Raw genomic sequence first — 14,124 nt, forward strand, 5'->3', positions numbered from 1 at the left:
TTGATGTCCAAACGGGAACGATTGCTACGTGAATTCCCTGGAAACGTTCATGATTAAGTATGAAAGAAAAACGTATGATAATTTCAAGTTAGAATAATGATTATTTCTTAAAATAATTCAAGATATCACGTTATGCACCGATTGATTAAATTATGCACATTTGTCTTCGTTTCGAATGCGTTCATATAAATATTTATAATTCATAGGAGATTACGTAAATGTTTGTACTTCAAGATATGAATGCTGGTTGTATGCAAGTAATATGTAGGCATGGGCAAAGTGAAAGAAATGCACGGTCAAACGTATTGTTTGAATTTGTACAAGAGAATCGACGACAAATATTGAATGCCGCGCCATCTTCAGAAACAATGTTTACCTGCACAAATTACTTCCTAATTTCACCAGGACGTGCAATAAAAATAACATAATCTCGTTCGCTTGTAAGCATTCCGTGCCTAATTAACTGATTCAGCCAAACAGCACCAACAAAGTTTGCTCGCTATTCACGTTTGAATGTAAACAAATAATTCGGTGATTCACGAATGCTTTATCCCTACTGTTTATTATATTGTTAATAGTAGTAAGTACGCTGCTGTTACTGTTTTTTCGCATGGTGTTTCATAGAGCGGCAGTGGAAGAAGAGAGGTTGGTGTGTGTTTTGCGAAAGGAGAGACAGACGTTGTTGCTTTGCTTGCGAAAACTTTTATTCTCACACGCTGCTGATTTACAATGCAAAAATGTCGGATTATGTTAATACAGTATTCAGTGTGTGTTCGTATGCTTTAATAACGTGGATGGTTGATCAATAAAATAGTAGTATTGACGATTTGGTGACATTTTCGTGCATGCATTGTAATAATAGAGGCGTGCGCGATCTCGTTGTATAATTGAAAGTGAACCAATTCGGATGACCCAAAAGTGATCGATTGAGGTTTATTCAAAAGTCTACTTTGTGTTTGTTTTTTTTATATACATGTATATAGTCTTCTTTCGTTCTTTCCCTCCTTCGTTCGCTTCTCTTTCTTTGAATGTATGCTTCAATTTAAAATTCAATCTGTGAGTCCATTAATCGCTGCCATCCGCTGCAGTTGTAGTAGCTGAAGAAGTTAAATGGTTTTGTTATGGTTGCGTTATAGTTAGGGTAGCGTCGCTCTATCATTTCTTTCCTTATAAGGATCGTTTGTGCCCGTCTGTTTATAAATATAGAATCGAGTGCAGTCCTGCAGAATATCTACCTATAAAAAGTAATAATTGCGAAATACCGTTCGTTAGACGAGACTATGTTACATCCTTTATACGGAATACTGTATGTACATAAGCTGTATCTATATTTATTTATAGTCTCGCTGGTGTTTCTTGCATGTTCTAGTTTGATGAAGAAATAATTTTCTAACAGTACCTGCGAATTGTCGTAAAAAAACTTTCAAATTCTTTGTGTACCGGTTTTGTATCGTCTTACATCTTGTGGGGACCGCACACTCTTGCGTCCGGACCTGTTTCACTTCATTCAGACTATCCTCCTCCTCCCAACGTAACATGCATTTAAATTTTAAATTGCTAGTATATCTATACACACACACACACACACACAGAAAGATATACACATATGTAAAACGTATGAATATATATTCTAATGAACCAATAACTTTCTCATTGAATCTTTGGGTTTCTGCAAAAGTGAAAATATTTGGCTCCTTCTTCGTGCTGCTGTTGTGTGAGCATTTATTAAAAAACAAAAAAAAAAGAGGTGCGTCTGTCGAAGAGGAGGAACAACAACGCACACCTATCCTATCGTGGCATTTTCCATTCGTTTCGAAAATCCAATAACTATATAATAATTAAACAATGTCATTTAATTGCGGCTTTATTTTAAATCTGACAGAACAGAAAAGATAGACAATCGATTCCAGAGCGGAAGTTTATTGCACATGGTGGAGCACCGACAGTAATTTTAATGCGGACTTTGGTTGAAACATGGTGTCGTCAGGTGTGGTTTGGTGCTGCAAGGGTGACCAATGGATTCCTCTTCAATTGAGCTCTATCAGATTGCACGGTGCTCTTACACAGGCGCATTGGGCGGCGATATCAGATTTCCTACAGAGCGTTGCGAATAAGCAGCTTATCCTGCAAGACAATGGCTTCCGAGAGATCACGGAACACCAGCAGGAGCTGCTCATCCAGCATCAGCAGGGAAAGCTCGAGATTAAGCCAGGAGATCTGACAACAACGGTGATATGCGGTGGTGAAAAGCTGGATTCGAACTTTAACAACAATATAATTAGAGAAAATGTGATAAAACTAGATAAGGATTATTCTGCGTGCGATTTGTCGAACAATAAGCAAAAGCAGTGGCAAAATTTAGTGATTCAGGAGAACGGACTTATTCAAATATTGAACGGTTGCGGTGGCAGTGGTGAGGATGTCGGCGGAGGAGGCAAAGGTCTGGACAAGATTCCCGAGCAGGACGCTGCGGAATCTCAGGTCGTTACACTCAAATTCGAGAATAGCGAGGAGGACTCGAATGTATTAGATGATAGGAATGTATTTATTGATAATAATTTATTAAATGCAGAGACTGAAACTAATTTAGTTGACGATTGTCAAAGTAAGACTGTTAGGAAATATTCAACGCAAAGTGATGAACTGGTGATAAAATTGCTCAAGAAGTATTGCAAGTATAGTCGAGATGCCCTGGATAACGATATCCTGAATGCCATTGACGCAAGTACAAATGTAAACGATAGTCCGAAGCGCACCCGAAAGCTTAGCTTTTATCCAATCGACGAGAAGCTATACGAAAACTGCAATGATCTCCGACTTGACGAGCACGAGGACAACGAACGCAACGAGCACGTTCTCAGGTGGCTGAAGCAGCAGAATCGGAGGTTCATCTCATCACCCCCACGTATCCGAAGGTGCAGTCTTCCGAACTTTTCGACGCGCAACAACACAACGATACCGGAGTCATCACCGACGGACAGTCGTAAGTCAAGTCTGACCTGCAAGTCGGACAGCAAGTCGAGCGGTTTCTTCTCCTCCAGTCGCAAGTCTAGCGCAGCTTCGATCCGCAACTTCGAGTCCTCTTCACCGAACTCCTCGTCCAGTCGCAAATCGTCCATCTCGAATGTCAACAGCCGCAAAAGCAGCGTTACGTCCAATTCGAGCTGTTCCGAAAGCGATGAGAGTAGTCCATCACATTGGCAGCACGTGCTCAAGAAGAATATCGGTTCCAAGAAGTTGGAGAAGCGCATGCAGAAGCAACGCGAAGCCTGGGCCAGGAACACCAGGAAGTTGAGTTCAGGATCCGAGATTTATGGACACCTCTACGTGCAACCGTAAGTAGGAGAAACGAGATGAGAATTATTTCTTCCAGTTAATTTGAAAGCTGCGGACACGATGGCGCCACGGCGCGATGCGTTCCTGTTTCTCATTTTGCCATGAGCATGTATACTTGTATACACACACACACACACACACACACACACATATATAGCATATACGTATGTATGCGTGCGAGTGTATTTATAAACCCGCGAGAACACATTCTCGAGCTGCATTTTAATGATTTATGTCTGCCTTAACAGTAAATTTGCGAAATGAACGCTCCACTTCAAGCACACATCAATGTTTCTTTCCTCCTTATAATATTACACCTCAATTGTAAACTTATTATAGATTTGTGTAATTTAGAACACGTTTCATACTGTTATAATTGCACCTTAATTTTTTTTTTTCAAATTTTACCAACGAAGCAAACTCATATATAAACGAAGTTGCAATTAATCAAATTTGTGCATCCATAAATTCGGCGTTAATGATTACATAAATCGCCGCCGCAATTAAACTGAATGAACCACAAACTGTTCAATTTAATGGGTATTTAAGTTAACGTAAGAATACATAGTCTGGATAACTAGAAGAACGAGTCGATACTTGGGTGGATGCAATTAAAATAAAATAGGTGTACTTTCCTTATACGTGCATTCGAAGCGCACATATTTTTCTCATTACATAAAACATATTCCTATTTAATTAATGCGCAACTAGAGGAGGAAAAATGCTCAGATCTGCATAAGCGCATATCATTTACAGTTAGCCGTGCATTCTTTGTAATATCATTCTTCCTGCCTTTTGCCTGCACCTAATTTTGTTTGTTGTTGCGTTCACTTGAAACTTTTGAAGCGAATACGAAATACCGAGAATCTGGGGAAATATTTTAAAACATCGGAATGAAGTTGAAGGTTTGAGTATCGGACTGGGAATCCCCCAGCAATGACACTCGACGTCATATTAATTTATTTCAGAGATTGTATTTGTTGCCAGTAGAAAGTACGTCAATAATAAGACGAGAAAAAAAAAACATATTGCATAACTTTTAATTGAAATAGCTTAGTGTTACTTAAAAAGTAAATTGTGTTTTTGTAATCATTTCTTTGCATTCTCCGAGTGAGTATTTGTTTCTCATTTCTTTTACTAATAATATTAATATTTATCAATCGATATTAACATATATCATGGTTAAAAAAAAAACACTTCTGAAGGAAACAATATATAAGTTAGTTGCAGAAACAAAATAAATTATGTTAATTAATTTGTGTATACTTTCCAAGTTCATAATATATCATTACCAATTTTGTTGCGCTAGAAATTAATGTCAAGGCCATTTTTTTTGAATCTGTTGAACCCGAAGAATGTTCCATTTATATTACTATATTTTTTTTAATATAAATTTTATACGAGCCGTCTGAGAAAATGCGTTTGTCGCTGAATGATTTACTTTCTAAAAATGTTATAAATGATTGCTTGTAAATATTATAATAAGAACCATTAAACGATCGCACAAAGCAACATATATAAAGCTACACCTAAATGGCAATTCCAGTTTGTTCAATTGGCCATAATTTCATTTCGCCAGTAAATTCTTTACAAAATTAGTATAAAACGCGTATAAATAAATTGAATCAATGGCGAACGCTATTTTACTCATCGCGGTTGCCTTGTTTCTTCCAACGTTCCTCCGCCGCGGCGAGAAGAAATATACAAATTTTATGGATCGTAAAATTACTAGTAGACTGTCGGCTTGTCGTCCAACAGGGACGAGAGGAGAGAAAGATGCTTAATAGATTATCGTGGAGGAGAAGAGGCAGCAGCAAACAAAACAAAACAAAACAAAAATGAAGAAGAAAGAATGGAGGCCAAACGCTACTTTTGTTGCAGCGGTTTCGTGTAGCTTTCGCTCAGTAAACATCAACAAATAAATTGCTGTTGTATGTTTTTTAATAAAAAGTGAAACAATTTATAAAAACTTTCTGTTCATTATACATTGCCGAGCCGTTGATAATACACGATTCAAGCATGCAAGGCTGTAACCCATGCCGCATTCATAATTGATTGTTCATTGACGAATTAGCACATTTACCAACTGTAAACGCCCGAGCTTTGGTGGCCCCCATCCTCGGGTTAACGCGTAGCCTGGGGTTATCCAATTATTATGCTCATTTAGGCGAATGCGTCTCATCCCAAATATTTGCGTGCATCATGCAAATGTCACAGAAGAAACAAACATACGAAGACGCTCTTTGACGCCGCCCGGCTTCACGTAAATTGTAATTGTGCATTTTAATTCGTGATGCAAGATAAGTAAATAAATTAGAAACGCAATTACGTTTTGTTCGAGTACAAAGAATGAAAATAGTTGCAAAAGAAAGACGCCGATGGAAATGAAAAATGCGAACAATTAGGCATTTTATAACGCTGTTTATAAAATAAACATCCCCATAAAATATGTATGTATATAAATAATAAAGTATAAATTATTGCCAAGGTCGAAAGGAAGTCGGTTTAATCAACTTCCGTTTGGTAACGTGCACCAATCAGACAGGGTTTGCAATTTCTGTTTGGATTACCTTCGCTTCGATAAAATGAAACGAAATGAACGGCGGAGGAGCTTTTCTTTCGACTCGCCGTACTTAAGGGCAACTGAACTTGAACTTGGTTTACCTTTTGGCGCCTCACGACTTTTTATTTTTACCTCCGCCAAGATTGTGAGGCAGGTGCATGTGCGCTATTTATAAACCTGACGTGCGAGCATCTGATGGCTCTGATAACTGGTTTCGACATGCCATAATTGTATTAAATAAGACACATTTAAAGAGTACATTGTGCTTTTCCAGAAAACCATCAGCAAATGGTTCCCATTTCTAACAACACGACCACATCTATTTTAAAGTTTTACTTCATAAATATAAAAAAAAATGTTATTCAGCAATCATCGAATGTTGTCTTACTATCTAGTATCAGAAACATATCAGAAAAGTATCAGAAACAAAGAAAATCATAATTTATTATGCAATAATGCATTGCAAATAGAAACTTCTGTTCGGAAGGTCAAGAACCGAGTGAGGTTTTATTTCCGAAGACATTAATTAACTTATAGTTTTCCATTACAATCAGTTGATAATACGATACGATCGATGAAAACAATATTTCATTGCGTACGAAATCTGGTCACAAATTTTAGTGATGTATTAAAAAACATTTTATTGCGGTCGTGCTCCGTGGACACTAAATTTACTGGCTATTAACACATATATTAAAACAAAGATTAACATCGCAAGAGAAATTTATAATCAGATTTTTTTTTATCGCCTAATAAAACTGCTCGCAGTTTGAACCTCTGCAAGTCACAAATTGTATACAAGCAGTTTATTATAAAAACTCCTGGTTTCCGATTTCTTAATAACTGTTATTGGTTTTCCAATTGAAAACAATATTTTTCCGGTTGAATCATCATTTAGCCTCATCGTTCTGGAATTAATGGTTAATTGATTTGTTCGATAATTTGATAATTTAGTTCGATTGTCTATTTCCGATTATCAAACAAATTCCTTTTTTCCATTGCATAGAGCAGCACGTATTGTTCTATCACTAAATTGTATCTTCCGATTAGGTTAATCGCTGTTATTAGTAGCTCGTTACGTTGGATATTCCTTTTCAAAATATTATCAAGGTTGTGCGTTAAATGTAAGATGACAACTTAAGTCAAGTTCCGATTACATAAATCAATATCATATAATCATTTATAAACAAGGTTATAACAATAATTTCTAGATTCTACGATAAATTTACTGAAATAATTACAAAACTATTTATAAAATTTCCAATATTAAAATTATTTTTTTTTTGCGAATTACATAACTGACCGCAAATGAAACCTAATTAAAATTGCAACATTGTAAACACACATTAATTAGGTTTCTGTTTTATGTTCTAATGGAAATAAAAAAAATTGATTACAAAGCTTTCGCTATAGTTTTTTTTTAAGAACTTAATAAATAAATACTTTCCATCAATGGTTAGAAAAATATTTGTGCTATTAATGATCACCGCGAAAACAAAGATATCGGATTAGGAGTTGCGGTCATATCAATTATTGATATTGATTATTGTTGCCATTGTGTTTAAACAAAGGTTATGGGTGAGCAAATAAAGCTATAAACCACACATATAGTACTACCGTCCAATAAGGCATGTCTCGAACGAAGTTACAATAATAAAACCAGCAACGTACACAATGTGAATCATTCTCTTGATTATATCTCATTAAAACAATCTGGCGGTTCTGAATATTAATAAAAGTGAACGACGAAAGAAAACAATTGTCTATTTGAAATTATTAACCCACACGCATAGAAAACAGTTGTCGGGTTCCACATGAATAAGATCATTGTAATACGTTGCGAGGTCTTTAAAATATGTACATTTTATAATATGATTTGTTTAATAAATCAACGCATTATTGCATAACGCAGCACGAATGCACATTTATATAAACATGATAAAAAAAAATGTAACAGTTATCATTTATGTTGAGAATTCTCAAAGAATTTTATCGATATGAAAGTGAATGTGTTTTAAATCGATGTTTATGGTTTATCTAGTACGAGTATACGAGTTCCTATGATTGTTGATAATCGATGTTTTTATTTTTACAAAATTTGAAATTGTCCTGTTGTGTTTATAGCCGTGACGATTTTCGCACGTACATGGTAAAAAGCCGACTGCATTGATGCATGATTAAGGTCACAAACAATTGGAAATATGGAAGCGAGGAGAGTCGGCGGAAGAGAGGCTAGATTCTTCGGAAATCGAACGAAGGAAGATAAGTCACCGGGTTAGAACTGTTTGTTTAAAACAAAGAAGTGAGCGTAGCCGAAGCAGATTCGACTCTTTCCTTTTATTCTTCTCTTATTTACACGTCCTGTTTGATCCTCCGAATGAGCACACCTAAATGCCCACGACGAGAGCACAGGTCTGCTCCACTTTTCAATATTAGAAATTTGGACTATAAATCAACGTTTACGGCTGTTCCAACTAATCGATTTCGCGGAATTCTCTAATTATCATTGCGTCGTTCGAAATTATGTAATCCTTCGTCAGGATTCGCTGTTGGAATGCCGAAAATAGAGTTATTCATCAATCCGTATCAATGCATCTTCGCCAAAGGTCGTTTGATGGCCTTCCGAAGAAATCGTTTAATTATTTACATAAGATTTAGGTAGGAAGCGAATCGATCGATTTTTCTATATTAGAAAGTATTAGGTAATTCTCGTAATCTTTTTAACGTCCAGATCGAAATACTAATTGGTATAAATTCGTTGGACGTTGTCCTCCACGAGAAAGGAAGCAACAAAAAAAAAACGGAAGGATTACATAGATAATTACAGAATAATTGCACAATGGTCGTGCTGAGTGTATATGTGTGGGTATGTGCGGAAAAACAGGAATTTCACTTTCATAAAAAAAGGACTTATGTAAGGCGAATGCGCGAGAGGCAAAACCGTGCCGTGTACAGAGAAGATAAGGATGTGTATTTAGAGAACATCTTTGGAAGGAGCATTAGCATAGTGACCGGTTTATAACTTGCTCTTCTCTATGCTATATGTATGTTTACATAATTGTGCATATGAATGGAGGAGATGTGGCGACGTGTCTGTGCGTGAGGAGGCCGGAAAATCGTCCGTGAAAACTGCATGTGCCACTTGAAAATCGGTTACCCGATGCAAATTCGTCTTTTGCGCAATATCCACACACGCCAAATGCTAATTTTAATTATGATCTTTTCTCCAATAAATATATTTTCCCGATGAGAATGAGTATGTTTACTCATTGCTGCCGCATAATGTGATTACACAATTATTGTAAAATATATTCATAAAGGTGAATCCCGCTTTAGCAATTCTAAAACCCAATACAACGTCTACGTCTACGTACAAATTGGCAATTTTACAAGTTTTCGAATTTGCTCAAGAAATATCACTTTATTAATTGATTGGTAAATGTATTTAACTATTCACGATTAGTGAATTATACAATTATATAAAAAATCATTGGAATTTTGATTGTTCAACCTTAATTTTAAGATTTCTATGTAAATGAACACAGGTATTTACTAATATTATGTTACGTTAAATTAATTCATATCATTAGTCATTGGTAATGTTGATGGTTTTGATGACATTTTATTAAATATCTAATAATACTTTGGACATACCAATAGAAATTATAATTACACTACTAAATGCAAATATATTATATCATATTATTTATTACTGTTTATCTTTAAATTAATTGAAAACTATAAATATATTAATTTTAAAACTGCTAAGAGCTTTAAAAAGCAAAAACAATGAAGAAAGAAACAAAACAAAATCGTTTTGTTCATTTCATTTGATTTATGACAACGTGCGTGGCGTTACCATACAGTTAATAATGTTACGTTATGCCACAGCCGTCTGTATCTGAATAATTCATTCGGTAATCCATATCTTCGTGTCTCGGGCGAAAAACAGATGTGCCATGCCATTGTATTTCAGATATTAAATATAATGCGAACGTAAATGTGTTAATCCCAGTTTGCTAATTAATTTTCCGGTTGAAACGGAACCGCCGAGATTTCCATTCAAATAAAAAAACTTAATCCAACGGTATTCGCGTTATGTTATATAACACACACATACACATATATAAACATATAGATATGAACATATACAAACACCCGTGGTAATTTGCTATCGAGCGGAATTGCATTTGCTTTTAAGTTCATTAAATAAATTGCTAATTAAAGTGAACATTGTGCATCGGCGAAGCAATTGCAATAAATACGACTATTCATTTGTGGAGAAGAAGAAAAAAAGAAGATTTATTTCATTAAATCTTCAAGTGTGTCGGCATTATTATTATATTCGTTCTAGGTCTTAAAAATGTTAAGTTCTGTGCTCTGGAATTATTTATTTCTCTGGGCGTATTTTATTTACGATAAAAATGTATAGTATATCCTCGCGATTACAAAAGTCGTGTCGCCATAATCCTTCAGCCTTGTGTTAAATTGTACCAATAACATTGCACACTAAATATTTCTCTTTTTTTTCTTCTATATATATATTAATACAATAGAATACTGATTAAGTCGATCTAATGTTTTATTATCTAACTGACAAGCAAAACGATTATCTTGAAATGATGCATTTGATGAATTTATCGTTTGCATTGCGGATTATCCGTTCGTAATTGTTTATTTAGAAACTTTCTTCCCGATAAATAATGTTCATTGAATATAGTCGCGTCCTTACATACATTATTTATTAAGCGTTCTCACTTTTAATTGTTCATTAGAATATATTTACCGTGGGCCCCGGTCTGCCTGCCTGCACCATGTCGCAACACTCCATCGCCATTCCATTCCAGTTTTCATTCATTCACACTGTATACGAATAGAAACACAATTAATCCTGTGCGTGAATGCAAATTGTAATGTTGGACCTTCGTTTCCCTTTTTCAGCTGGTATTTCCGGAAGATCAAACGAATAGAGGCCGAGAAGAAACTGCTGCTGCCTGAGAACGAACACGGTGCTTTCCTCATCAGGGATTCAGAGAGCAGACACAACGATTACTCATTATCAGGTGCGTTTTGTTAATTATTAATTAATTCAATTAATTCACACGTTATTTATTTATTTTTTAATTTTTTTATTAAATATTTGTATCATTGCAAAATGTTTCAGTGAGAGACGGAGATACCGTAAAGCATTATAGGATAAGGCAATTGGATGAGGGTGGTTTCTTTATTGCGAGACGAACAACTTTCCGAACGCTGCAAGAGCTTGTTGAGCATTACAGCAAGGATGCGGATGGTTTATGTGTCAACTTGTGCAAGCCCTGTGTACAAGTAAGTATTCCCTTGTTTACGCTTTCTATTTATTTTACGAAATTTCAGCTTTTCAATTTACTTTTTAAGTTCATTAAACGAAACAATCTCTTGTTGTTGTTTCCTTCACCAACTAACGAACATATTATCTTTCTTTTTTTTTCTTTTTTATTTCTGTGCAGAATCCTTTGCTATCAGAGGTATGTCTGATCAGATTTGTTTATTTTGCTGATACATGAGTCCCATCTTTCTGAATGTATTATTGAATGCATTTTACATTGTCGTTAACATCAATAACATAACTGTTCACGTAAACCCATAATAGATTCGATTGATTGTTGATGTCTTTTCTTTTTGTTGTTGTTTCGTATGTTCCTTTTAGTTCTAATCGTTGCACTAATAACACATTATCTCATCAACTATAAAGAATAGCTTGCACCTCTTCAGCCAATCTAGTGGTTAATCTAGAGGAGTATTAGATGGCAGCACCTTTATAGTTATATTCTATAATTAAATAGTGGATGTTGTTAATGTTTAAAACAAAAGGTGGTGCCCTCCAAATATTTTAGTGAAAGTTCCTTGAGCCGATTGAAATGCGTACGTGTCTGATTGTGTTTGCGATTTGTTGTCATAGGTGGAAAAGCCGCAGCCGGAAGGTCTATCGCACAGGACGCGTGACCAGTGGGAGATCGACAGGTCATCGCTGAAATTCCAACGGAAGTTGGGTCAGGGCCAGTTCGGCGAAGTATGGGAAGGACAATGGAACAATACGACCCCGGTGGCCATAAAGACATTGAAGACTGGCACCATGGATGCCAAAGATTTCCTCGCGGAAGCGCAAATTATGAAAAAGTTGAGACATCCGAAATTGATTCAGCTGTATGCTGTGTGCACAATGGAAGAACCTATCTATATTATTACCGAGCTCATGAAGAATGGATCGCTCTTAGAGTTCTTGCAAGGAAAGGGAAAAGGCTTGAAGCTACCGCAGCTCATTGATATGGCCGCTCAAATAGCGTCTGGAATGGCTTACTTGGAATCTCAGAATTACATCCACAGAGATTTGGCTGCCAGAAATGTACTCGTCAACGATAGCAACGTTGTCAAGATTGCTGATTTTGGTCTAGCCAGATTGATTAAAGTAAGTCTATCTTTAATAGAAATCCATCCCAAATACCTTATCAAACATAATCCTTTTAGAAAAACCTGCATGTCCTGATTATTACTCTTTGTCTCTTCCTATAAGAAGGTATCAACGATTGTGTTTTTTGAATATATTTTCATTTGTATATTGTATTGCTTTTAGGAGGATGAATATGAGGCACGGGTGGGCGCTAGATTCCCAATCAAGTGGACAGCACCAGAGGCTGCAAACTACAGTAAATTCTCCATTAAATCTGACGTTTGGTCGTTCGGTATTTTACTTACCGAATTGGTGACTTACGGCCGTATTCCATATCCAGGTAAATCAATTTTCTTAAATCCGTTTTCTCACGGCTCAAATTGCTAACTATTTTGATTTTCTTACAGGTATGACAAATGCTGAAGTGCTTCATCAAGTTGAACATGGCTATCGCATGCCAGCACCTCCGAATTGCCCAAGTCCACTATACGAGATAATGATTGAATGTTGGCATAGAGATCCATTGAAGAGGCCGACGTTTGAGACTCTTCAATGGAAGCTTGAAGATTTTTTCACTATGGATAATTCCGAGTACAAGGAAGCCTCCGCCTACTGAGGCCACGCCCACCTGCCCGCTGATTGGCTGCGGAACGCTGTTGACGTCCATTATCACTGATCAGATGGGTTGGGTGGGTGGTGTTCATCGATCCCCGTACTTTTATCATACATTTCTTTTACAATGATTTGTGACGTTAACATCGCGACTATACGATGAGTATTTGCTTGATTATTATTATTTGGTTTAGATTTTTTTTTGTACATAAAAAAATATCACAAGATATGTACATAAATGAGAAATGTTGAATATTTTTTTAATATCCAGACTGAATAAGTTATAATTTATCACTCTATTTCTCTCTATCTCTTCCTCTTTTAACATTTGCGCTCTTTGTAAAACAAAACAAAAATTTGGAACAAATTTTTATATATCACTTATATATTAAAAACAAAGTATTTATTATTATTTGTGTGAAACAAGAAGGCTTTCCAATTTATACATGAATATTTAAATTTTATGAAATTTCTATGGGCTTTTTGTAATGGAGATTTAACGCACAACTAGGATTGTACCACCCCAGTCCCAACAATCGACGCTGCCATATTTGAATCTAAATTTAATATTAAATTTATCTTTAAAAATGAAAATTCATTAAAACTCTTCTAAGTGTAATTATTTACTTCTTTTATGTACACATTCCTGTTTTTTTTTCTTTCTCGATAACGCCACATCGCGTCAATGAGCAAATTATTTAAACAAATATTTTCTATTGCATATATTTTTTTATTATACACATTTTGTTCTGATTATTAACAAACTTTTGTGGCGAACATTAGATATGTTCGGACTTGTTGAAAAAAAATTGAAAAGGTATCAGAAGGCATTGTTTATATTTTATTAGACACATTTTCATTTTTTTTTGTATTATACACATAGCTCTAAGATAATAAAAATATTATTAATGAATATTTATTGTTTTATTTTAAATATTTTCCTCTATACATGTTAATGTGATTGACAATTTAATCTGTCTTAATTTAATCTCCAGCAGTACTGAAATAGAGAATCATAATATCCTCTAACTAGAGCATTTTATAGGGTCAGCAAGTTTCAAAATGGTAAACTTATAAATTATTCTATTTATAGTTGTTAATTAGAGTTAAGACTCTTAACCATTAGAATCACGATGATATTATGAGTCCTTGTTTCTACTACTAAATAAAGCATGGAATTAAG

General features: G+C 35.3%; 1 protein-coding gene across 1 annotated transcript; it reads left to right on the forward strand.

Annotated features, from left to right (window-relative positions):
• The first annotated feature begins 1,874 nt into the window (after positions 1 to 1,874).
• Positions 1,875 to 13,173, forward strand: LOC108561209 (proto-oncogene tyrosine-protein kinase Src-like). The gene is made up of 6 exons (XM_017919054.1): positions 1,875 to 3,335; positions 10,841 to 10,962; positions 11,064 to 11,227; positions 11,841 to 12,347; positions 12,513 to 12,669; positions 12,737 to 13,173. Exons 1-6 carry the CDS (start codon positions 1,975 to 1,977, stop codon positions 12,943 to 12,945), a joined length of 2,520 nt encoding a protein of 839 aa, XP_017774543.1. The 5' UTR covers positions 1,875 to 1,974; the 3' UTR covers positions 12,946 to 13,173.
• Positions 13,174 to 14,124: the final 951 nt, after the last annotated feature.

The sequence above is a fragment of the Nicrophorus vespilloides genome, unplaced genomic scaffold, assembly GCF_001412225.1.
Source record: "Nicrophorus vespilloides isolate i.1.1-1 unplaced genomic scaffold, Nicve_v1.0, whole genome shotgun sequence".
Lineage (NCBI taxonomy): Eukaryota > Metazoa > Arthropoda > Insecta > Coleoptera > Silphidae > Nicrophorus > Nicrophorus vespilloides.

Excerpts from the sequence above, each read along its gene's own strand:
- LOC108561209 (XM_017919054.1), top strand. The coding sequence starts at position 1,975 with ATGGTGTCGTCAGGTGTGGTTTGGTGCTGCAAGGGTGACCAATGGATT. Across the intron at positions 10,963-11,063 it reads CAACGATTACTCATTATCAG|TGAGAGACGGAGATACCGTA; the intron begins GTGCGTTTTGTT and ends AAAATGTTTCAG. Across the intron at positions 11,228-11,840 it reads TGTGCAAGCCCTGTGTACAA|GTGGAAAAGCCGCAGCCGGA; the intron begins GTAAGTATTCCC and ends TTGTTGTCATAG.